Genomic DNA, 26,777 nt, shown 5'->3' with positions numbered 1-26,777 from the left:
AGACTGAACAAAGTGATTATTCCTGTTTACTCAGCACTTGACAGGCCACACCTAAACTGCTGCATCCAGTTTTGCTTTCCACCATCCCAGTGGAAGGCTGTAAAGATGGTTGATGCGTGCATGATGTATGAAGAGAGGCTGAGGGACCACTGGCAAGGTCAAACAGGTGGCATAATTGCCAGTACCAAGTCGAAGCTGCCTACAGGCTCCTCTGTTACAGTGAGCTGGCTGAGCTCATCCGGCAGCCAGGGCGTATGTGCAGCACAGCAGGGCCTGAGAGCCAGCCTGTACATGCAACACAGCACAGGCATGGGCCCACTCAGGTTAGCTCTTGCATGGATCACTGACTCTTCAGTGAACTGTGTCCAGTCAGGATCACTGCTTGACATAGTAAGGTCATATTTCACCATGAGGACAGTCAGACTTTAAAACAGATTCCCTAGAGAAGTTGTTGAATCTCTAATCTTGGAGGTTTTCAAGGCCCAGCTAAACATAAGCCTAAGCAACATCATACAAATTCAGCATTCACCATGCTGCAGCAGAAGGTTGAGCTAGATGATGTGTTAAGTCCATTCCACCCTGAATTGCTCTCTGTGTTTTGGGTCTCCCTCATGATCTTAAAATCTTGGTTGGAAGTTGTGGTAAGTTTTTGCAGCTGTTGGGGATATTTGTAAGATAGGAGAACTCTGGGTTTGCCCGTAACTCCATGGTGAAATCAGCGCTATGGTAGTAGTAATTTAGATATAATTTAGATAGAAGGGGAGTTGCAGTTTGATCCAGGAAGTTTCACGTGTCGCTGCATCACTAAAGAATTGTGATTGCAGAAGACCCTGTTTGCCATTCTTTGTTTCTGTAGTCATGTGTCACATAGGCTTTATTTTCCCCTGGTTTTCATTCTTTCTCTTGAAAAATCTGTTTCAACAGGAATATTTGTATCCCATCTTTCATGCAAAGGATAATTTAGCCTTTAGTTTCGTCTTTGCTAGCTGCTGGTAATAGGACAATAAATTGGATTGTGGTTGACATGTTAGTGTACAAAATATATTAAAATAATACTTAAGTGTCTGTGCAGCTCATATATCTGAGGAAATACTGAGAGATCTGTATATTGAATGTTGCCAAGTTTGGCTGTTCCTTTGTTGCGGCAGAGGACGTGAAGTACTTGGTCCTCCCTGGAAAGCATTTCCGTTTCTGGACCTCTGTGTAACTTCAGTCTGTGGAGCGAGTAATAGGACATCTAGAGGTACCAGAATTGACCGTTATCTAGTGAGACCCTTGTTCCTAGCCATCCTGCTGCTTAATTCAGTGATAGAAAACATTGAGACTGCTCTCATCCTCTAAGTTGTTGCTCCTGAATATAAGGTGATAAAGAAGTTAGGTGTGAGGGACTTTTATATTATGATATAGTGGCTTTTATATTATCATATACCTCATCAGTTGCCTTTCGTATAGCTTAACTAGGTCATGGTGTGCCCAAATAGCTTTGCCTAAACTGTATCTTCTAAAATAATGAAAAAATATTAATAAATTCCTTGGTTTTGGGGAAGTCTGATTATATCTGATGCTGAAGGAGGGATAATTTTCATTGATAGAGAATGAGTTTTCATAGGCAAAGTTACTCTGCCAATGAATGATACTGAATATCATTACCTGATTGAGAAAAGACTGAGACAAACTTCTAGTTCATCAGGGAAAATTTGATCATAGTTCCAGTACTTGATGAGTCCCATGAATTCTTCCTTTGATTAAATTGAATTGTCTAGGGAAAAATACATTAGAGTAAGGAACTCAGGAATTGAATTAAAAAACTATTTAGCATTATTTAATTCTGCCTTAAAAGTACCTACATTGGGGATGGGAAAAAATCTAGTGCTGCACAGTCATTTAGTCTAGCAAGGGTTTGTGTATTTGGGTAGAGACTTGGTGCTAGGCCTGTAAAAGTAGAAATGAGAGTTATTTTTGAGTGAAGATAATTGACTGTTGTCTTAGTTAAGGGGCAAATTTGGTGTGGGATGGTTGTAATCTTTAAAGTAGAATTGGGTATCTCTTCAAAACATATTCTGTAATTAAGCCTAAGGGTGAAACTGTGATCTGTGTTGTTCAGGGCGTCATCTCGGGTCGTGATAGCAGTTTCGAAAAGAATCTGATCTGAAGAGATTGATTATTTACTTCTGAGGGGTAGCTGCTTCTCAACCATTACCATTTTGGGTAGTTGAGTAGTATTTATGCAGTTAAACATACTGAAGCATTTCATTTCTATATGCATGCTTGCACCTTTAATTTCTTGTTACTGTTTTTGGAGTTTTTGCCACAAATTGGAATTCCCCATTTTGTTTGATTCCACACCCCCCCCCCCCCACCCCCCCCCCCCCCACCCCCCCTGTATTTTATCTTATTGCAAAACTTAGTGCAGTTATTCTTCTCCACCTATTTATTTTCTGGCTTTGTCAGATGTTGTGGCCAGCTTGTGCCTGCTGGTCTGTGTTCCCATATGGCAATTCAACAGACTGCTTTGCTCAACAATCAGTAAGTAGCATTGCTGCCACATCATTAATGCTGGGGCTTTAACATTAGGGTTTTCCTACCCTTTCTTGACCTTCGATTGTTGTATTTGTAGACTTTGTATGGTAGCTGAGTAAGCATTATCTTACTGCTGTTTTACTTGTCCTCTAGGCTTAATAGCTATTTCCACTGGATGCTTGAGTTAACAATTGCCACATGAGCATAGAGAGAATGGAGATACTGTGCTCCTCTGTCCCAGCGATTATTGTCTCAATTTGCAATTTAGTCTTAAACAAGTTGCAAGTGTTATGCAGCAAAGTCTAAATTAATGTATTGGACAAGTTTCCTTGTTGTTTTATAAGTTCATACTGTTTCACCCTGGTAAGTGACTTAAAAAGGAGGAAGGAGTAGAATCAGGGCAGGAAGGAGAGCAGAACTCGGTCGCTCAGTAGATTGCTGTTTCTGCACCCAAAATTGGTTAAGGTGCCTGATACATCCTCTGTAGCAGTTAGCAAGGTAGGAGTAAGGATTGAAAACTGAGGGGTGTCCAGCATAAGCTGTAGCACCTATCTGGTTGCATTTCACATTGCCAGCAACACATTTAGATGTTGGGAGGTATTGGTCTGGCACTGTCATCTTCCTGTTCTGTGGGCTTTTTTAGAAACTCCAAAAATTCCATCCCCCTGCCTCTTTTCTACAGCGTAGAGAATAATTCTTGCTCTTTGTGATGGTTTATTAAGGTCATTAATCAGCTGGATGTAACTTTTAAGTAGGCCTTCGCACTGTGTCAGCATGGTCTGTTTATTCAGTGAGCAGGTTTGTGGGTCCGTTCGGTGGCTGAATTCATAAGAGTGCAAGTTTGGAAAGCTGATGTTAATGCTAATAGTTACAATTATTGTCAGTTAATGCATTGTTCTCCTGAGGCTGCAGAAGCTATGCATTGCCTGTCACTTCTTGCAAACTGCATATTAAATGTTTTAATATGCTGAAAAGGTTAGAATTCCAGTAAGTCCATGTTATCTGTGCACACATTGATTTGCACTGCTCTTTGAGTAGTAAAACTTACTGCCACAATTAGAAGTTTCTGATATAAAATTTGGGAACTTAAGCATGATGGAGATTTAAGAACAATTTGGGAGGGCTGCAGCTTCCCCCTCTCTTATTGCAGGACAGGTTATCTTGGTTTTGAGGGTAGATTTTTAATTAATTTTATGTCTGTGCAAGCTCGATAACAGCAAATTTATAGAGGTGTAACCTAATTTACCATGTTAAAATTTAAAAATATTTAAAATTGCCATCACTAGAAAGAATAAAGAGCCATAAATTATATGGCTCAAAGCCAGAATAAAGGATGCTGTTATGCTATTTGCAGATGTTGTGTTTCTCTTTCTTTTTTTTTCTTCTTTCAATGATTTATGACACGTTTCCATGAGTGTCGCAAGTATTGTTCTCTTTGGTTTACAAATGTGTGCTAAAGTCTTTCTCCAGATGAGAGAATTATTTCTTCTTTTTTTTCTTTTTTTTTCTTTTTTTTAAAAAAATCATTTAAAAATAAGTGTTCTCAGTTCATTCATACACGACTATGAAATCTGCATGGAAAAAAGCCAGAGTTGGATATTATTTCCTGAGAAGTGTTTTGGAGTCAGCAACTAAATGTCTTTGGAGGAATGAAATTACTGAAATATTTAAAAGTAAAGCACCAACTCAAAGCAAAAGATTTTAATAGGTATTTTAAAACATCTGGCAAGTTGTAAAGTAATACTTAATTTTTTTAGGTTGAAGTTTTATGATATTTATTGCTGCCATCTGAGGCAGACTCATTTTAGTCAATGGCAGATAATTTTATTATCACAAAAAAAATCAGATATAAATAAAAATTTCTCTAGCTGAAGGGGCTGAAGACGCAAATTTCTGTAAAGTGGAAATACAGGGTGAGTACAGAATAAGCATCTCGGAATAAGTTATGTGAATAATATGTTTCTTTTTCTGTCCATCTAAAAATCATCTGAAGTAATTTTCTTAGAAAAATAACTAAATAAAAGTAAACTGCTAGGTGTAGTACTTTCAAGTGAAATTTTTTGTTTCTGAGTATGTTTCTATAGTTTTATTGCGAGGCTAGATGTATTACACAACACATCTAATCAATGCAAACTCTGTAAATGAAACCTTCAAGCAGTTGCACCGTCTTCTAAAGCATGAAAAAAATGTTGTGAGCCAGATGTGTGAACTGTGTCTTCAGGACACAGTTTCTTCAGGACACAGACCCACTTTCTTCCCCTCTCATAATGAGCGGTTGCTTCATGGTCTGTCTGGGGCCTTCATTCTGAATCAGAATTGTGCTGTCACTTTCTGTTTTGTGGCTGGCTTTAAAAACTGAATTGATCACTGAATTCCTAAAAATCTGCATCAGCCTTAACTTAAGGGGAGAAGGGATAAACTGATGAATGCAGTGTGACAGCTGTCCTTACTGGGAAAGTGTCGGGCTGTGTAGAGAACCTTGGTTTGTATTTTTAAGTCTGAAATGACACATGAGTAAATTAGCAAAAAATTATATGCAGACTCAGTTGAGTAACAGTGTATGCAGTCAAATTTGTGCTGCTGTGTGCAGTAAAATACAAATTATTTGGCCTTTTTTCCCCACACTGTGGAACAGTGAATCATGCGCTCAGGTGTTGTGCAAGTGATCTACTGTCTCTGTTGATCTTCTGTTAACTTGGACATAGGTTGATGCATATGAACTTATTTGAGTATGTGTCATATAAAATCATAAAAATGTTTTTTATAATCAGTAGCACAAAATCAGGTTTTTAATGAAAATTCTCTCTTTGTTATTTAGCTTAATATATTGTGATTTTGTTTCACGTGATGACTAAAGGTGACTATATAGAAACATTTGTATTTCAACTCTATTATGTAAACAGAAAATAAAAAATCGTCAAGCTGGCTTTTTGAAGGATAGTAAGTTTAGTATAGAAAAAAGATTGAATATATTTCTATGCAAAAAGACTTCCAAGCGAGTTATTTTTGCTGTGATCTTTACTACTTAGTGTTTATTTACTGTCTCAACTGTGTTGGCTCTTCCTGAGGTCTGCTGGATTAACTTCCTTTTCTTATGGACTACTTGAAAAGAGTCAAGTGAAATGGCTATGAAAGTGCCAGAGGATTTAGCTAAAATAAAAAGCCTGCTGGCTGCTGATTTTCTCTTGGAGCCTCTTGCCTGAGCTTCACTGGCTCATAAGAGAACAATCTTTTACCTTTCTAGGGAATAAGTCACCTGTTGGACATAGGCAGAAATTCAGACTGAGAGCTATGACCCTCCTGTCTTGGAGAATAGGCCTTTCTTTAAAACAACTTTTATTGTCCTGAACACTAGACTGGGACATGTTTCTTGAGGCTCACCAGACTTTTATATTGTTGCAGCCAATAAAAATTGTTGCTTGCATTACAGCATAGTACTGTTTTTCTTTATCTGTGTGGTATTTAATTTTTTACAATGTAATTTTTGTTTCATAATGATGGTAACTTACTCTTCATTCTATATCCATTATATTCATTCTATATCCATTTGCCTGTATTCCACATGCTGCTCAGTTTTCCACTGTTCATAATGACTGCGGCTGTGTGATTGAGCGTAAGCAGTTAATTCGTAGTCAAAGCCTTAAAACAAATTTGTCTGGTTTTAGCTGTGCTGTTTACCCAGTAGTGATAGAAATGCTTTAATTACAATTACAGAGACAGAAGTGAATGACATTTAGCACATTGTAGTTGGATCATGTGGTTATTGTTACCTTGAAGTGAGCTTAGTGATTAAGACAAAAGGTTAGAAACTGGACTTTTAAAAAACTTAGTGTAATTAGGAGAGATTTGTAATAAATAATCTATTTGGGCCTGTTTTAGTAAGTTGGGACGCTATTTACAGAATTTGGAGAAAATTAATAGACTAGATGATGCTGGATTGTATAAATACAGCTCATAAGAAAATTAGAAGATTGGTTTAGACAAGAGATAAGGGAGAAAACAGTTCTTACAAGCTTGTAAGAGGTTATATACTGATGATTAACATAAAAATAAACGAAAGCACTTTGTTATGTAGTAGCTGTTCCAGAACTAAGTAGTAGTTAGTCAATCAGAATATTGATCTTATAAACCTGTATGCCAGAATATACATTCCTGTTGAAATAAAGAACTTGACAGCAACTAAATGAAAGAAAAATTCTCAAAGCCACCTTAAAAATTGTATCTCAGTCAGTAGGCCTCATAACCTGTGAACCATGGAGAATTTTTTTATCGTTGTGTAGCAAGAGTCTTGGCATATTCAGTGGTCTCACATTACATGCAAATTTATTATGTTCTATGTAATTCAGGCACATCTAAAGACTGATGTTGGCTAAAGGGGTTTTGATATTAAGTGCCATTTTACTTTGGAGAAGTGTAGGATTTTTAAATTTTTCTCTTGTTACTTGATGTTTTATGTGTCTGTAGTTATTTTAAGCTAAAATATAAAAGGCTTGGACCAAGGACAATTAAAACAGGAATGTGTTTGAGTAAAATTTGGCTGCTAGCTATATAAATCTGAGAAGAAGCTGCTTAAGCTTTGAGGAATGTAAGTGAATTCAGTATCTCTTTAGGTCACTGTTGTTTCCATTTTATTACTTGAGGTGTTTACCATCAAGCACCCTGATGTTGTGGGAAAGGGCAGGGGGAAAACACATAGAAAGGTACTGATAATAATGACCAGATAGTGTTTTTACTGTTCCAGAAGGCTGTGGTAGTGGTTTTTGTTTTGCCCTTTTTTAAACAGCTTATAAAAGCTTAGAAAATGGTCTCTGTAGAAAAAGGTGTTTTGGAGCAAGTGGAAAGACCTACATTCATAGGTTTTTTTCTGATATCTTTTATGGGCTTTTCATAGAAAAACTGACTGAAACAAAGATGTTGTCTTTTAAAGGCTGTGAATTGAAAACAAACAGAAAATGAAACTTGTGGTGTTTTTAGCGTTTGCTGTTGCTTATCTTACTTGTCTTAATAGTGACCTCCTATCTGAAAAGGGGAAACACAACCTAGAAGCTGAAAAAAATTGACCCTGAAATGACTTAATATCCTAGTAGTGAGAGTGGCTGAAATTGTGACGGATTCTCATGACTCTGATGATTGCCAGACTAAGTGCCAAACGGCACTTAATATCAAATCTGCTTCTTGCAGGTGCTTGAAAGGCTAAAGGTTTTCTGTTGAGAGGGTTCTGTGCATACCTCTCATAATAAAATATTCTGATATAGGTGAGGAAGAAAGGAGACTGATTCTTCTGGACTTCAGATCTGTAGATGTGGATCTTCATCCTGTTCCTTCTTTGGTCTGTGAACGTGCTAATAACATTTAAAGTTCGACTAATAATTATTATAATTGGCCTTCAGGGCTTCAGTTGCCTGTAGGGTGAGGAAGAGACGATTTTCCTAATGTGTAATTTGGCTTCTTGGCTGCTGATCTGTGCAGTGGCAGATCACGCTGTGCCAGTCGAAATGCTTCCTACCCCAAATGTTACATTATGCCCCTCTTGTACCAGTTGCCAGTCATGTGTCAGAGTTGACTGAAATGGCACAGTCAGCAGTTCTTAATTCGCTCACTTTACTATTCCAGAGTATTAGACTGATAATGGAGGATGATGGCATCAGCACGGACTTTGAGAAGTTTTTCCAGGAGAAATAGTTAGGGCCTTAGCAGAAACAGTCATCTTCCTCTATAGCATGGGTGATGGTTCAACTAATAAAGCATGCTCAAGTGATCTAACACTTAATTGCTCGCAGAGTCTTTTGGCATTGGTAATAACCTGTTCTCCATTGGTGACGTACGTTTTGTATAAAAGGACAGAAAAGACTATGTGTTTGGACTTGCAGAAGTTTGTGAACTTACTTGGCTCAGATAATACAAGTGCAAATGGTGAGGAGCTGCTTCTAATTCTGGACTGGGCAAATACCCAGAATGCTTCCTTCTACTCTTAGGGAACCGTCTGTGTTTCACTTTGAAGAAGCCTTTGTCATATCTGTGGTCCATATTGGATAGTTTGAGAGCTACTCTTACAGGGATTTGGGTGATTCTTTATGACTCGTCAGTGGAGCTTTTTTAAAATGTAATTGGCTTTGCCTCATTTGAATGAGGTGACTCGTTGCCTCATCCTGAATTGAGAAGTCAGTGGCAAAAACAACCTTTCAGGTTGCATAGGTGAGGTATTTACTTGTCATTTCCTTGCTTTGATGAAATAATGGATAAAGTAGAAACAAAAGCTTGAGAGTTAGTCTAAAACAAAGTAAAAGAACACTGAAATTTCATCACGGTCTCAGTTGAGATGTGACTGCTGCTAAATGGCCAGCAGCCAAGCTTTGCAGTACATCTGACTTCACCTGGCACTGTCATCTGCTCTCTGAAAACATTTCTTAAATGATATAATGATGAATGGCACTTCTATTTAACTGTGTCATCCACTCAAAATGTTCTGTAACATCTGTTGCAGCAAAGATGAAATAACTGAAGAGTAGCTGAGAAAGTGTTTGGGGTTTAAAGATGAGCTGCCTGCATTCAAGCTGCTTGGGTGGAAAGCTTTGGCTAGCTTCTGTGAGCTTGTGTGTGTGTGTTATCCTTGTGGAAGAATGTTGCTATTTTCAGTTCTTTGTACCTAGTATGTACCATATTTAAAATAGGGGAGAAAAAAAAACCAGGACGATACTAAGAATTTGTGATTTGATTAAATGACCTTTTATGTTTTTAGTGATTGTTGATAGATTATGATATAAAAAAGCTGTTTTCTGATTTTTTTTGTTTGTGCCTGATGTCACAGTTAAGTTCTGTGTATTCTTTGTTTCCAAAGTAGAAAGCTAGGAAAATGAAATAATTCTAAAAAGCCCAACCTCAGAGATGCACTTCCTTTTGACTGTTATGAAGGTGGGCTTGTATTGATAAATTCTTTTATTAAATTGTGATCGTTAAACTTGCAATAAATCAAATACATGAGAAAACACAATTTCATTCTAAATTTCTCCGTAAGTTAAAAATTGAGAATTTCCCCTCTGTATCAGCTGATCTGTAATTTGAGAGTTTTGCACAGAGGATAGGCATGACTTTTCTATGAAATTGCTGTTAGCTGTCATACTTCACTTTTTCACCTAGCCTGTCAAAGCCTTGTTTTCTTATGTCTTGTCCTGCGATTCACTTAGAGATTTTGAGTGGTTTTAAAGATGAAAATAAACAGTGACTTCAATGTCTTAAATATGTATTGCCAGTTAAATTGAGAATACACTTACTCTTTGTTTCTAGGGTTAAACTTTAAACTGGTAGACCTACACCAGTAATTTTTTGAAAGCGAAAATCTTCATAAGCCATAGAAATTGAACTTGTAACAGCTATTTAAACACACTTTTTTGCTTTTGTTTTGTTTTTAAATTTCTTGCCCTGTGTTCTGTATAGTTCTTCAATATAAATAATTGGTCAAACCCTGAATTCTTGGATTAAGGATGACTTCTTTGTTTTCAAATTATTAAGGTAATAACAAATACACACAAAATTTGTAAGATATTGCTGATGTGGCAGACTAGTACCACTGGTGCCACTGTTTAATATTGCAGGACATGCAGATTGTTTATAATCTGAGCCCACTCTTTCACCTCTGTGGTGATTTTTCACACTGAGCTGGGCTGCTTTCCCCTGTCAACTTCTCCTACTGACCTTTATGGAAAGAGGGGCATGGTGGCATTCTCTCAACTTCATCTATCTGAATGGTAAAGGCAGTTGTGGATAAAAGGTCATGGGGAAAGAGAGGAATTGTTTACAGGAATTTCTTTTTTTAGTAAATTTTTCTGTTTTCAGGTTGTTACTGTTTTTTATACTAAAGACGTGCTTGTGTGTGTGAATAGTCTTTTGGAGAGTAAGATTTGGACCTCTTTGAACTTTTCTCTTTAACTCATGTTCATTCCTACAGAAAGGGCAATGCCCTCGTTTCTTTGTCCTTAAAAGAAAGTAGTATTCCCTACTTTTTGAGAGGAATTGAAGAACAATTGCCTGAGCAAGCGTTTAGAGGAAATAAGCAGAGGAGGAATGCTTAATTTGAGGATCTTATATGTGACTGAGGCATGAACTTTTCATCAAGTTCAATCTTATGGTGTGAACACTTCTGACTGCTTCAAATTTTGTTTTGTTACTGTCAAGATGGAGGGTTGTTACTACATTAAGGATTAGGGTGCAGTGTGAACAGGACTTTCCAGATGTACAGTTAAGATTTTAGTTGTATATATAAAACTGAAATTCCATTTGTAAGTGTCTGAATTCTTTATAGGCTTAGATGCTTTAAACTCAGTTGTTTAGGTACCCAGTCAGTCATATTGGTTGAAGTACTGAGTTAGCTTGGGACACCCAGTCTTTTTAGGGAACTAAGTAGTCGTTCACTTTGGACTTAAATATTTTTATGCTGAATAAGCTAATTGGCAAAGTATGGTACCTATTAATACAAACACCTTGGAACTGGAGCTCTCTGAGGAAAATTAGTATCGCAGATTTGTGTTTGGTATTTCGCTAGATTCTGCGTTGTTATTTTGTTTTGTTGTAGTGCTATCTACAAAGCAAGGTACATCAAATTATAGATACTGAAGATGCCCTTTTTGATTTAATAACAAATTGTTTTTCTGTGAAGTAACTTAAATTTTTGTGTTTCTTCACAGCTTTCATCCAGTCAGATGGAATAATAGAAATGCTACGTTTTGATGAAGGAGACCTATTGCAGGTATGTAGTCAGAGGAAATGGCCTAAACTAGTGATGCTTCATCTTTTTTGGTAGCTGCTTTTTGGAACTTATGGGTGAGTGTATTTTTGAAAATAAGCAAGCATCAAACTTAAGTCCAAAAAACATTTTTGGACCTTCTAGAGTTGTTTTCAACAGCATGCTGTGGTGGGTCCTGAGGTTCTGGTTCCCTGATCTTTTGTGTTGGTAAACTGATGGAGTTTGCTGCAGGTTCTGTCTGACCTCTTTGTCCGGGTTTTCTTTTTCCCTCAGAAAAACTGGGGGATGCTTTGTGTTTAAGACTCATCTTCATGGGGAGTTGAAAAGCAGTTGAATAGCACAACTAAAGGAACTGAGAAGTGTTGCAGGGTTCCCAAATGTAAAGGCAGTGCTTGTGACCGAGTCACCACTGAATTTAAAGAAGGTTCAAGTTACTGCAGTGAGGTAATTACCGTTGCAAATAGAGATTTTTCAGGTATAATGTTGCCATTCTTGTCAGCTTTTTTTGACTGAGTCAAAACAGATGAAAAGTAAAGTTTAAAGAGCATCTGCTGGTATTTTGAGATCATAGAAAGTTAGGGTTGGAAGGGACCTTAAAGATCATCTAGTTCCAGCCCCTTTGGCATGGGCAGGGACAACCCTCTAAAGCAGGCTGCCCAAGGTCCCATCCAAACTGGCCTTGAACACCTCCAGGGATGGGACAGTCACAGCTTCTCTGGACAACCTGTGCCAGTGTCTCACCACTCTCATGGTGAAGAAACTCTTCCTAATGTCCAGTCTAAATCTGCCCCTCTCCAGTTTATACCCATTTCTCCTCGTTCTGTCACCACAAGCCTTTATGAATAGCCCCTCTCCAGCTTTTCTGTAGGTCCCCTTCAGGTACTGGAAGGTCACTATAAGATCTCTGAGCCTTCTCTTCTCCAGGCTGAACAAGCCCAACTCTCTTAGCCTGTCCTCTTGCAGGACGTGCTCCAGACCTCTGATCATCTTTGTAGCCCTCCTCTGGACCCACTCCAACAGCTCCATATCCTTCTTATGTTGAGGATTCCAGAACTGGACACAATACTCCAGATGAGGCCTCACAAGAGAGGAATAGAGAGGCAGAATTCCCTCCCTCGCCCTGCTGGCCACGCTTCTTTTGATGCAGCCCAGGAAACAGTTGGTCTTCTGGGCTGTGAGCACACATTGCCGGCTCATGTCGAGCTTCTCATCAGTCAGCACCCCCAAGTCCTTCTCTGCAGGGCAGCTCTCATTCACATCACCCCCCATTGTGTACTGAAAATGGGGACTGCCCTGACCCAGGTGCAGGACCTTACACTTAGCCTTGTTGAACCTCATGAGGTTCTCACAGGCCCACTTCTCCAGTCTGTCCAGGTCCCTCTGGATGACATCCATTCTTCCAGTGTGGCTGCTACGCCACTCAGCTTGGTGTCATCTGCGAACTTGCTGAGGGTAGATCGTGGTAGTAGGTGGGGCGGAAGACATCAACATGGCTTGATACTTTAGAGCTACATAGTTCTGAAGTTCTCTTGACTAGAATTTCGTATGCATGCATTTTGTGAGTTGTATTTATATTGAGAATATATTTTGTTAGAATTCTTTGATAGGAATCCTGGTAGTTGAGAGGGAGGAGAAAGAAAAGTTAATTGTTTAAGTCATTTTAACACATGGCCTATGACTGTGTTTAACTTCATTAGTTACCAGTGCAGTGCTTGATTTACAATTCCTACTTCCTTTCTGATATAAAGAGTCGCCAAATGTAAAAGCTGTGTAGTTCTCAGCTCCTGATAATATTATTTGTTTCAGGTAGGTGTTTTGTCACAAAGTTGATGCCTTTCAGAGGGTGGTTTTTTACTCCCCTACTTACCTAAGCTGATGGGTTTTTTTGTTTATTTATTCGTGGGTTTTTTTTCCTTGTTTGCTGCTTGGTTCTTAATGTAAATCAAGAATAACGTACTACAAGTTTTAAGATTGTAATGTGCAAGGATACGATCATTTGAAATTGTCTAAACAGGTGACAGAAAAGGTTGCAGTTAAAAAGAGACAAATGAAAACCCTGAAACTCCCCCTCCCCCCACACCAAAAAAACCCAGGCAAACAACAAAGTCCCAGGTTCCTCATTAAACAGTTGTTTAGATGTCATGTACCAAATACATTATCATAATAGATATCTGTGTAGGCTTATTTTTGGACAGATAGAATGGTGGAAGCTTTTACATACAGTGATTACAGTCTCGATTATTGCAGGTTTTGACTCAGAGTATTTCTCTAACTTGCATGGAGATACCATGTATCGGTATAAATACTACCAAAAAATATCCCTAGGCTTAGTGGTCTAATAAAAATGATAGGCGTTGGCTCACTTTTTAAGATAAAAATGATGTAGTTGAATTTACTTATCTGTATTTTAGGTGGCTTTTTCGCAAGATTTTTTTTTCATTTACTAATTAATTTCAAACTTGTATCATTAATTTTATCTCATTTATTTTAGCGGTCTGTTAATCACTGTAGTTCTCAGGATTAGAAAGTAATGATGCTGTGAACCACCTCAGTAATTCATGTAAATACGGGAAAATAAAATGGATTGTTAATCATTTCAACATTATTGCAAGATGCAACAGAGACAGGAGAACCAGTTTAAATATTATGGTGGAATAAAGTCAGGCAATTCTGTATGTTGCACTGTCAACTTTACAGTACTTTGTATTGTATTTGGCTGCCACTTATCCTAATACACTACAGAATATTTGTTTTAAAACTAAGCAAGAGACAAAATTTCTAATAAATGGTTTCTGTTTTCTGTTGTGGTTGTGGCTCCTAAGCTGAAAATACCTAAGTTTGTGAAACCAGGTCCTTTCAATCGGAACAATACAGCATGTTTTCCTAAGCTTACGATTTATTTGTTTTGGTTTTTTTCAGTAAATTTTAATATGATAAACTCTTGTGACTACTTACTGCAATTAAGAAATAAAAGCAGAGCAAATGCATAGTTGTAAAAACAGATTGACATCTTGTGAACAGCAGCTTGAAAATTTTAAACCTACTGTAGTGTCATTGAATGTTTCTCCCTCAGACTTTCTGTAAGTTTTACAAATGTTCATTGATTGTAGATCATCTGTCATTACAAAACAAATATAATGATCATAGAACCATAGAATCACTAGGTTGGAAGGGACCCACTGGGTCATTGAGTCCAACCATTCCTAACATTCCGTAAACCATGCCCCTCCGCACCTCATCCATCCGACCCTTAAACACCTCCAGGGAAGGTGACTCAACCACCTCCCTGGGCAGCCTGTGCCGGTGCCCAATGACCCTTTCTGTGAAAAATTTTTTCTTGATGTCCAGCCTGAACCTCCTCTGGTGGAGCTTGAGGCCGTTCCCCCTTGTCCTGTCTGCTGTCGCTTGGAAGAAAAGGCCAGCTCCCTCCTCTCCACAACCTCCTTTCAGGTAGTTGTAGAGAGCAATAAGGTCTCCTCTCAGCCTCCTCTTCTCCAGGCTAAAGAACCCCAGCTCTCTCAGCTGCTCCTCATAAGACTTGTTCTCCAGCCCCTTCACCAGCTTCATTGTTCTTCTCTGGACATGCACCAGAGCCTCAACATCCTTCTTGTGGTGAGGGGCCCAGAACTGAACACAGTACTCAAGGTGCGGTCTCACCAGTGCCAAGTACAGAGAGAGAATAACCTCCCTGGACCTGCTGGTCACGCCATTTCTGATACAAGCCAAGATGCCATTGGCCTTCTTGGCCACCTGGACACATTGCTGGCTCATATTCAGTCGGCTGTCAACCAACACCCCCAGGTCCTTCTCCTCCAGGCAGCTTTCTAGCCAGACTTCTCCTAGTCTGTAGCATTGCATAGGGTTGTTGTGCCCCAAGCGTAGGACCCAGCATTTGGCCTTGTTAGACCTCATGCCATTGGTCTCAGCCCATCGGTCCAGCCTGTTCAGATCCCTTTGCAGAGCCTCCCTACCCTCCATCAGATCCACACTTCCACCCAGCTTAGTGTCATCTGCAGATTTGCTAAGGGTGCACTTGATGCCTTCATCCAGGTCATTGATAAAGACATTGAACAGGGCTGGACCCAGTAACGAGCCCTGGGGTACCCTACTTGTAACTGGCCTCCAGCTGGAGTTAACTCCATTGACCACCACTCTCTGGGCCCGGCCATCCAACCAGTTTTCAACCCAGGAGAGTGTGCGCCTGTCCAGGCCAGAGGCTGACAGTTTCTGAAGCAGAATGCTGTGAGAAACTGTGTCAAAGGCTTTACTGAAGTCCAAGAAGACTACATCCACAGCCTTTCCCTCATCCAGTAGTGGAGTCACTTTGTCATAGAAGGCGATCAGGTTAGTTTGGCAAGATCTGCCTTTCATGAACCCATGTTAACTGGGCCTGATCACCCGGTTCTCTTGCATGTGCTTCATGTTAGCACTCAAGATCACCTGTTCCATGACTTTCTCCAGCACTGAGGTCAGACTGACAGGCCTGTAGTTCCCTGGATCCTCGCTGCAACCCTTCTTGTAGATGGGTACATCATCAGCCAGCCTCCAGTCCAGTGGAACTTCCCCAGTCAGCCAGGACCACTGGAAGATGATGATGGAAAGGGTTTTGGAAAGGACATCCGCCAGCTCCTTTAATACTCTTGGGTGGATTCCATCGGGCCCCATAGACTTGTGAGTGTCTAGCTGGGCAAGCAAGTCTCTAACCGCCTCCTCTTGGATCATGGGAGCCTCAATCTGCTCCTCTAATTCCTGGGTTTGTACACAGGGGGAACAACTTCCCTTACTCTTAAAGACTGAGGCAAAGAAGGCATTAAGTACCTCAGCCTTGTCATCATCCCTTGTCACTGTTGTCACTGTTGTTCCTTCTGCATCCAGTAGGGACTAGTAGGGACTAGTCCTTCTTTTCTTGTTGATGTATTTGTAGGAAGATTTTTTTATTATCTTTCATGGACTTAGCCAGTTTGATTTCTAGTTGGGCCTTTTTTCCCTACACGATCTCACTTCCTCCTTGTAGTCCACCCAAGACACCTGTCCCTTCTTCCAAAGCTCATAGACATTCCTCTTCTTTTTGATATCTCTCATGATCTCCCTACTCAAGCAAGCTGTTTTTTTCCCCGCTGGCTCCTTTTCTGGAACATGGGGATGGCTTGCTCCTGAGCTGCTAGGATTTCATTTTTGAAGAGCGCCCAGCACTCGTGGGCTCCCTTGTCCTTAAGGATTGTCTCCTATGGAGCTACCTTACATAAGGTAATAATTAGGGATTCCTGCTACCTCCTTCCAGCTAGAGTATACCTTCTTGATACTTTTTTTTGTACTTACCTGGAATACATGCTAACTACGTACTAGCACTGAAACTCCTAATGTGTGCAGTGAAACCACTGCATACAATCACATTTTGGGACTTTTGTTTAAAAAAAAAAAAAAGAGTTGGAAAATTGGGTTTGACCTGACTCACTTAAAACAGCTATTTGTTGAAAGAGCAGAAATATTTACGTACTTATGTGGAAAACCCTTGCATTTAGTAAAAATAAACTGGCAGTGGAGATTTCATACTAGTGGATTAGAGTTGTGAAGTGAAGACTATGCTTTTTGGGTGTGAACTTTCAATATGTGCACTAAAAAGTGCTACAACACGTAGCTTTGCCCTCTATATTAACATAGTAAAAGTGAGAGATTTTTTCATTAATATACGTGTTTAGATTAAAAGTTTATAGCTGAATAAATTTATGCTACTTCTGTCCATGGATTAAATTACAGTAATGAGAGAATTCCCCAATTCTGTCTGTTCTCCACATGAATGTCCCCTTAATAACTCAACAGCTTTTTGAACTTTTTAAATAATATATTTAGATCCTCAACATAGGGTAAGAATTGTATTAATATTAATGTCCATTGCTCAATGCAATGTAGGGTTTGGTTTTTTCTTCAATAGCTGGCAGTTTGCAGATATCAATTTAATTGGTTAACACTTCAGAGTCACAGATTTGTCTGGTTGGAATGGACCTCGGGAGATCACCTAGTATTTTCTTCAGATAGTGTTGCAGGTAGATGAATACCCTTGGATGATGCTTGACTCTTCTATTTTTAAAACCTGTAGGGAAGTAACTTTTCACAAATTTCCTTAAGTACATACCCGTTCTACACCTAAGCTGGCTTTGCTGCTTCTTTTCTCTCCAATATACATACAGATTATCTTTTTCTTAGATTTTTTGCACTCTTCATAAAGATAATTTTCTACTAAAAGGCACCCATAGTTTCTTCAATCAATTTTTTAAAACACTCTGTAACTTTCTTTAATGAATTTTTATTTGTCTACATACTACTTAAAACGTAGCATGTAATTGGCACATTAGTACTCTGAAGCTTTCAGAAAGAACAGAGTAGTTGCTTCTGTATGTAATAACACTTGTAATTCCAAAATGAGTTGCAGATTTTTGACGGCATTTTGTTTGCTCGTGTAGTTTGGTTTTAGCTGTGCTTTCCAGACATATATTTAGTCATTAGTCAATTATTCCTAGTTTTACATTTGAACTGTCCTTGTGCTTGACTTTGCCTTGTTAGTGTCAGGCCATCTCCTTCATGTATCTTCATTATTTGAACCTTTGTCTAGACCTGACAGATGCTTCAAGCCCCTGACAATGATGTCATCTGCAAATATTGGGAGTGCTAAAATAAACTACAACTGTTACTTTTAATAAATTAACCTTTCATTTTGAAAAGTGAAAAGTAAAGTAAAATTTATTTTTCAGAGCAAAGTTTTCTTTTGCTTTTAGTTCATAAAGAAACTTTTCCCAGGTCATTTGTTTGTTGTGAGAGCTCTTGCCTTGGGTATCTAATGTGTTCCTGCACAATATAGTTGGAGCCACTGTTTTCCAGAGTGGTGGTCGATTCAGACTAAGTGTTTCGAAAATACTTCTGCTTATGTAGTAGTATTTTTAAAGTAGCATATTCCTACAACGAAAAGGGGAAATGACAAGACTCTTCAGTAAAATTCTTTCAGCGTGAATCACTGCACTTCCCCTTGCTGCAATAATCTTAAGCGTATTAAATGCGTTTTTATGGATGAACTCTTAGAAATTATTTTACTGATACTTACTGCCTTGCAGAATAGCTAAAATAGAGGGAAAAGGAAACCTGTGTGGTTTTTTATATATATATACTATATATATATATATGCACGCACACTTAATATGTATTTGTTGTCTTTGTTCATAAAACACTGTAAACTGCTGGTCACAAAAGCTGATAATGAGAATTACAGCGGTCCTAAATATCAAATGGATGGAACCTTAGCATGACTTGCAGTGGTTTTGCAACAAGAAGTCTATGGGACTTGAGTTACAGGCAGGGGAATTAGCAATGCTAATCTCTTACTGCAGGAATTTTAGTATTTTGTGTGATCTATACTTCATTCCATTCGGTGAAGAAAGTATCTTAACAGAAGTGGCAACCTTTCAGTTCTGGTATCAGAGTGTTTTCAGGGTGTAAAGTTTAAATGTGTTTTTTTATTACATCAGCTTTTCATATTGTATATTGTCCTTTTGAAGGGTTCTCATATGATTTCCATTAATATACATATAGTGAAACTGCTAAGATACAGACCGCATGAGCAGGCAATAGAAGTGGCTGGACAGTTAACCGTGATGGATGTACTCTACAGTACAAAGTTCAGCTGACAGTTGGTTACTCGTGATGAAGCTTGATACTGAGGACAATTCTGCTTCAGGTCTTCATTAGCAGCCTAAATGGTGGTAAAGAGAGTACTCTTTGTGAGTTTGTGGATGCTGCCAAATTGGGCAAAGTAGCTGTTGCTGCCACTGCAGCCATCCTTGTTTAAGACTTCAGGGCTTTAATTCAGTTGCTTAAACATTGGTAACCAGTGCTATTTCAGATGCCCTCAGCTGTCCCAGACATCTGCATGAACCTGGCAGGTATAGACAGGGCACAGGAGAAACTGTGTGCCCTTCTGAATGTCCTGGAACTGGCAGGTTACCCTGGGACAGTAATCTCAAGTGGCAACAGATGCCTATGTTTAGATGACTGAATGTAGTGCCAGGTAATATGACCTCTTACCAAGAAGTGAAGAATAGCTATTATAACCGACTAGTGAGACCTTAAAATTAACCTTTTGGTGGTGGTAGTTGGTTGAGTTCTGGGTGGAATTTTTTTGTTGCGTGTTCTGGCTGAAGTTAAAAAACGTGGTTATGTCTTTAGAGACAGCCTTCAGGCTGTAAAGTGTGGATGTTGATTCTCCGTATGTGCAAGATTGTTGTCTGGTATGTTTCCAAAACTGTACTGCAGATTCACCTGTGAGGTCTGCTTTCAGGTGTGGATTCTCTGTGAAATCTTTCTCAAGGATATGAGCCTCTGGAGAGAAGTTGTTGTAAGTCTTGGAACTAGTGCTGGCCGCCTGCCTTCAAATCTTCTAACTCACTGTGTGCAAGTTGTCTTGAGATCTTTATTCCGAAATCCCCTTGCTTTTTCGTTTAATCCTGCTAGAGTTATGAGAGATAAATTAAGACATGCAACTGTTAGTAGCAACAGTCTAAAGGCACATGCTATCTTTATATTTAATGGGGGGGAAAAAAAAAAATCATCTATGTCCACAACTTGAACACTGCCTTTTGGGTAAAAGGATTATAAAAGCCCAGAACTGGTAAAAGGAGTGATTTTTTTTTTTTTTTTTCCCTTTTCCAGTTTTTTTCTCCCTCAGTTATATATTTCTACTGGGTTTTTGGGGGGCTGACCTTAGTTTTAGTTGTTAGGCAGTGACTTGGATCAGGAAATTAATCTAATTTTTTGCCTGTAACTTAGCTTATTATACCTCTTGAAGTATTAATACTGTACACATCCAGCCTTCTTCCTGATCTGTACATTGCAAGTAAGTATTTTGTTATTTGTAATGCTTCTCCTGTACAGAGAATATTTAATAAAATTTTCCTATAAGTCATATTTTGCTAATGCTGCTTTATTACAGATGTATCCTTTACAGGAGAAAAGAAGAAGCTGTATTTATTGAAGAGGATAATTTAATTTTACCTGAAAAACAGGCAGTTATTAAATAAAACCTACACTTTAAAGAGTGGTGGATTGATCTGGTACACAGTTTTAGTGCTTGACATTTGTGTTTGACAGTTTTATGCAGTCACACAGGAAAAATAGCATGTCAGGCTGGAGCACAGTAGGTCTAAAATTTCACTTGATGAAATAAAAAAAATTATTTAGAACATGTAACTGAACATATTTGTAAGTTTTTGTTTACTGCACGACTCTAAAGACTGACATGTAATAAAAATGAGTGATAATTATAGAAACTGCCGCATGAGATTTATATTTGGTTTAGTTCCATGATGCCATGGTTGATGAGCTGCTGAACTTGGTATGCAATTTCTTTGCTCTTGATTGACCCTGATTTAAAAAAAATAAATAAAAGAACACAAAAGTAATCCAAAACCACTCCCCCAACTAAATGCCCTATAACAAAATACCCACAAACCCCCCAAACAAATGAAAAAGCAAACGCCCTCCTGCTCAGAACACAAAAGGTGTCATTGAAACCAATTTGTCATTTTGCTTTTATTTAACTGACATCTGAAGGGAAAAAGCAGGCTTTTCCTTATCAGCCTGAATCTTTGATAGATTTTTGCCCTTAAATATAGTTCAGGAATATGATATCCTACCAAAGTGATTTAGTGACCTTAAACTCTACTTACATGTATTAGACTAATATTTTCATAGGAAGTCTGTACTTTGAGAACATATATGAGGGAAAGCTTGAGTGTATGATCAGCCAGAGAGTTTAACTCCCAATGGTTAACAGCAGCCATGGTTATGTAGTAGTTCAGCTATCAACGATGTGTATTTCGATTTGTTTCTGCATTTTTCTGGAGTTAAACTTGGCCTCCACTACCCTCTTTCTAAAAATTAGGATGGGTGGGATCTTCAACTAAGACCAATATTAGGTGTATTGACTACCTGATACAGTGCTTAGGAGCATAGATAACAATCAATTTCCTTTGCCAAATAATTTTAAAACTTAATGGAACTGCTATTCTTTAAAGCTAAACCTAGTTGTCAAGGATGGGACAGCGTTGGTAATGACTCTCTTGTTTGCCCTGTAATAGGGTCTGAGCCTGTTGGCTTCATCATCTGACTGTCAGGTAACTGCTGATAATTTAATGATGTGCGTTAGTTGTGTTTCTAAAGAAAAATCAGTTTGTGTTTAATAGTAGTGAATAATGCACTTTCAAGGATATTAAGGAATACAGGCTGTTTATATATCTATTAACTTCATAGGATAAGTTTGGTTATTGTCGTGGTCTAATCCCAGCTGGCAACTAAGCTGGCTAACCCAGCTGCTTACTCGCTCTGTGTTCGAGTATCATTCCAGAAGAAGACTAACTCTATCCCAGCCCAAATCAGTACAGTTGTATAACAGTATTTCACGGGAACACCATCTGAGCGGTTTTCGGTTGTCTCCCTTGAGCAGGCAAGAAAGTCAGTGGTGTGAGTGCACAGCATGGAAGAAGGGAGCTGGTGAAATTGGGAGAAGAATGGCTTTAAATGACTGTGCTGCAATAAAAAAAAGAGAGGGATATATGCAGTTGTTGGGTAGGGAGGAATAATTGATGATTTCAGTTAGTAATAAAAACACTCGAAATAGATTTCGGTCATTTTCAGGTATATCTGCATGACTGAATGGATTGCATACATCTTCAGATTCAGAATTTCCTCATTATCAACACTGGGAGCAAACCACTTGCTACGTTTATTCAGAGATGTGCATAAAGCTCATAACTGCTGGACTTACTGAACAATTTGTCTGTTAGCCTAGATCAGTGGTAGCTGGCTGTGTTGAAGATAAACATGCCTCAGCTGCAGTCAAGTAACTCAGCCTGTGTAGTCCTTGTAAGCAAGCACTAGACTGTTTCTGCAGAACAGGCTGTGCAGCAGCTTTTGCAGAGCCCTCAGAGCCACGTATAGTCTGATGTGCTGTAGAGAGAGTATATCTGCAAGCTGTAGGCAATAGTTACGTAGTTTAAAATAAGAAATGAAAAAAAAAAAAGAAAAATGAAATTGGAAAGGCAGATAGTGATTCATGTTGGATTTATGATAGAGAAGTGGGTAGCACTAGTACGTAAATGTAATTATAAGTAGCTGCTTGAAGCTTATTAAAACAGTTTTTAAAATAAGCAGTATTTTTTGCAAAGCTTATAAAACTATGCTGTTGTGAACTAGAGGAAATAATTTGCTTAGTGTTTTGAACAAGTGCTTGTGTGAAGTATTAAACCAGATTTTGACAGTGCAAGTCCTGTTTGGATGGAGAGAAAATATTTTCAGCTGATTCACTTTGATTCAGTTTCCTCTCTGTTTTTTAAGTTGAGAAGTTAATGGATGGCAGTTTAAATCTTGAAGGGTTACTCTCACCTTTCCGGTCTGGGGAAGAAATAAGGTATAGAAGGAAGAGAACAATTCAGTTCTTTAGCTTTTGGAGCTAATCGACTTGTTAGGCAGTTTTTAGGAAGTTTTATGATACAAAACATTTTGTATCTTGAGCATTTGTTAGTTAACTAAAACTAATTTTAAATTTCTTATTTTTTTTTATTTTAATTGAATTTCTGATATTATTCTGAAACTATTCACTACAGATTGTAAGTATTTACTTGTATCTTACTGGAAATAGAAAATGGAGGGTGACATTAGAAATTAAGAAGCTGAACTAAAAGCTTATCAGTGTGTGAGTAGGATACCTTAGGAAAATTTTATGGAAAGATTTGCAAGCCAGTATATTTTAATGAAAAATAGGAAATGCCCTGTTTTCTTAATTACAGTGCAAGTGGGATACTAATTTTAAATGAAAGCTTGCTAAATTTAAATTAAAACTTGCTGATTTTCAATTTATGATGAAATTGGCAATATAAAACAAGTTATCTTGTCTCTTCAGCATTCTGTTCAGTGCAGAAAAACTGCACTGGTCATGATGTAGTGCAAAACAATTTCATATGAACTTCTTTCACCTGCAACATCCCTTTAGCAGGGCAGTGTACCCATCTGTTCCAGAGATTTTAAGATAAAAAAAGCTAATTGATGCTCTGCCTAGATTGCAAATAAATCCACAAGTTACAGACAGGTCACCTTCGCCTTACAATGGTAAATAGTATGCTTCCAGCTTTCTTTCATTTGATAGAAATTACAAATAATTTGTTTAAATCTGAATCACTGCTTAGTTTTGCAGTATAGAATTGATCCTTGACATGAATCAGACATTGTTTGTGGGCTAAGTGATTTAATAGTCGTGATTATGCAGTTTCAAATAAGTGCCGCCAAAGAGCAAAATAAGATACGATTCTTTTATTAAGGAATTTTTGAGTAAAGATAATTTTAAAAAAATTATTTTAAGAAAAAAGCGTGATTTGTAGTTGAAATAGAAATAAATGAAGTGCCCAATTAAGGGTCTTGATTTTAGTTCTGATATATGAAAAACTCGCATTGCCCTTGCAAACAAACAATATCCTTACACTAAGGATGAACTGTGTTGGATGAGACAAGGCGCACCACAGACTTTATCAGACCTATAAGCTTTCTTCCCACTCACAGAAGATGAATATTCATCTTGGCCATGAAATGCCTTTTAAGAGAAAGACTAAAGTCCTCAGTTTGGTCTTTGGGAAGACAAAACTTTTCAAAATTGCGTATATTTTGTCATTAGCTGTATCAGGGCATTCCATATGCAGCCTTCTAAACCATCTGGGATTTCTCAGACAACCGAACCTCCTTGGTTTTGGGTAATAAACTGTAATGTCTAGCAGAGTGATAGTAAAGGTATGAATGGTGGAGGCTAGAAGATCATTAGCAGGGAAGGAGATGAAGTTTCCTAAGCAAATAGAGGTGATGCATTCTTTGTTTTCTAGTTTGTTAAATAAAACCCAGTGAGATAATTGTTTGTCTGTTATTGTTTTGTATGTTTTTCTTTGCAATTTATTTCTTTCATCTATGCTATGTTTTTCTTTTGCTCTCTACGATGTGATAATTTCCTGAACTTCTTTTCCTTCTCTCAGTTTTCAAGTTAAGTTGCTGCTTGTTTACAGTTTGTGGGAGTTCCTATTCTGGGTGAAACAGTCTTTTGATAGAGGCTTAATTTCTTTAAACAATTAATTGGAAAAAGCCAGTCTGCGTTTTCTGCTCCAGATTAGAACTTCACCTTTTGTCTTTCAAGATCTGATATACTAACTTACTACAGTTGCTGGGGTTTTTTCACCACAGGAAGTATAATGCTGTCAGTGTCTTAAATTTAAAATTATTTTTTTCTTTTACAGACAGAGACAACTATAGGCCTCAGTTCATATCAGCAGAAAAGGTAAGCATGATTTTAAGTTTAGTACAGCCATCATATTGTGAGATCTTTGATATTTTTCATAAGGATAATAATTTTAGTGTAAACAAGATCAAATACAAATCACATAATTTTTCAATTATTTGTCTCATATAGAGTTAACTAAAATGTAAAATTATTTTTAATATTGGACAGCTAAATCCCTTCACATATGGAATAAGAAATGGAAGAATTCTTTAATTCACTTCGTAATGCATACCATGGAGTAATTTTGTGTAAAACAGGAGGGAGTAAACACTTGTACGTTTGTTTTGGGTTCTTTTTATCATTTTACCAAAGTTTTATTGAAAAAGGAGTGAGTTTGTTTACCTGCTTGAAAAGATCTTGGGGTCCTTTTGAAGGAAAAAATTTGTTACTTTTGATAGATTCTTCCCATCCATGTGGTCTGGCTCCCGCACCCTCCCTTTCCCCTCCAAGATGTTATTGAAGAACTTTGCATGTATAGTATCTGAGAAGGAAAAGAAGTGACCTCTTGTTTTCCCTAGCCCCTAATTTTCTCTGGAGACTCCCCAAATATTCATGTGTATTTAATGAGTACATTGAACAGTAATAATGAAGCTTGTTTCTTATACAATAGCATTCAACAAGCTGTCATGTAAAGCATAATGTATTTCAGTAAATGCAGCTAGATTTTTTTTTTTGAGCTGTTTCCACTTCCTTCCTGAGAAATCTAGAAAGAGGACTATTATTTTTGTTTTCAGATGAGTATATCAAAAGTTTTTATTTGGCTGTGTATGCTTAAACATGGACTCGAGAGCATTCTCTTTGCAACAAGTTTTGAAAAATCCCTGGGGGGAAAAAGCTACATTTTTTTCATTTTACACTTAAATCCATTGTCTTCTTTGTATCACTTGCAACCAGTCTCTGCTGCCTTCAGATTGGATGTGGACCTAAATCTTGCAGTTTAGATCTCCTGAATTCTATGAAAACACTGCTTACCTAGTACTAGGTTCTTAAGTATACTTGAAATTGGTTTTAAGGAGGAAGAGTGAACATAAAGGTGCTGAAGAATCTTATGAGGATGTGATGGGTCTTTCACGCCAGGTGAAATTCAAATTCACATTATCATTATTGTGATAATGTGAAAGAGGAATTTAAAATATGTATTGAAATAAGGGGTTTTTTGATCTGAAGCTTGAGATAATTTGTATATTATGGTAATGCAAGTATTTATCAAAATTGTGTTATATGAACTTCTCATTTGCTTTTTAATTAAAGTTTAGCTTGGTCATTCTGCCTAAAACTTGAAATTTTGTGATACTGTACCTTTCCTGAATCATTTGTCTTTCATCTTCCTCAGCAATGGAGGCTCCTCATTGCCCTTAGGACTTCTGCCTATTTATTTCTTACCTATGAAGTCCCTCAAGTTAAGCTTTCTGCCTGGTACTTTTAATAAGTGATTTGTTCTCTGCTTGCCTGCTGGATTAAGCAAGCAAAATATGCATTTCACTAAACTGTTCCCATAATTAATCACTTTCAAAGCTCTGATCAGTACTGATTTCTCTGTTAATCACTTACACATGCTATATATACACCTCCATGTGTGTAACTGTACTGTGACAGGAGAAAGAATTGCCACATATAGTGTTAACGTGCATTTAGAGTTAATTGAATTTCATTTTCCTGCTTGCTGCAATCAGACAACTTCTAACATTTTGGTCAATATAAAATAAAAATAGTTTGTTAAAGATAAAATTAAAATTATGCACTTCAAATAATTTAATAGGGATTTTCCCCATTCTGCCGTCTTAAAACGCTTTTGTGAAGCCCTGCACTCATTACTCTGTTGTGGACTGAGACTTTGCAGTAAAAGGATCTATTAAATTTCATTATTGAACTTGTCTTATGTTGAAAGATAAATAAGATGATCCTTAATGCTTCCGGAATAACATAATCAAAGCAAATGCATTACAGAGCAGTACAACTAATACTAGCTTCCAGAGCTTCCATTTCCATAAGCCAAGTACCTTAAGCTAAGTGATCATTGTGTTCTTCCCTGTCATGGTTTGTAATATTAAATCAACTGGACTTCTGGTCGTTCATAATTCAGAAACAACGTAAGTGGTTTAAGATGCTAGTACCTCAGCTACTGTTTACCTCTCCTTCCTGCCAAGGATTCTCTCT

The 26,777-nt window shown here is 37.8% G+C and overlaps 1 protein-coding gene across 1 annotated transcript in view; it reads left to right on the top strand.

Annotated features, from left to right (window-relative positions):
• TMEM131 (transmembrane protein 131) overlaps positions 1-26,777 on the top strand; it is a 101,023-nt gene that overhangs the window by 8,358 nt on the left and 65,888 nt on the right. The window contains exons 2-3 of the mRNA XM_054071225.1: positions 11,202-11,263; positions 24,577-24,617. Of these exons, the coding sequence (XP_053927200.1) occupies positions 11,202-11,263; positions 24,577-24,617 (103 nt within the window). The remainder of the gene's footprint in view (positions 1-11,201; positions 11,264-24,576; positions 24,618-26,777) is intronic.

Source organism: Cuculus canorus, chromosome 1 (genome assembly GCF_017976375.1).
Source record: "Cuculus canorus isolate bCucCan1 chromosome 1, bCucCan1.pri, whole genome shotgun sequence".
Taxonomy (NCBI): Eukaryota; Metazoa; Chordata; class Aves; order Cuculiformes; family Cuculidae; genus Cuculus; species Cuculus canorus.
The sequence above is the reverse complement of the archived record's forward strand: the minus strand, read 5'-3'. Positions and strand labels throughout refer to the sequence as shown.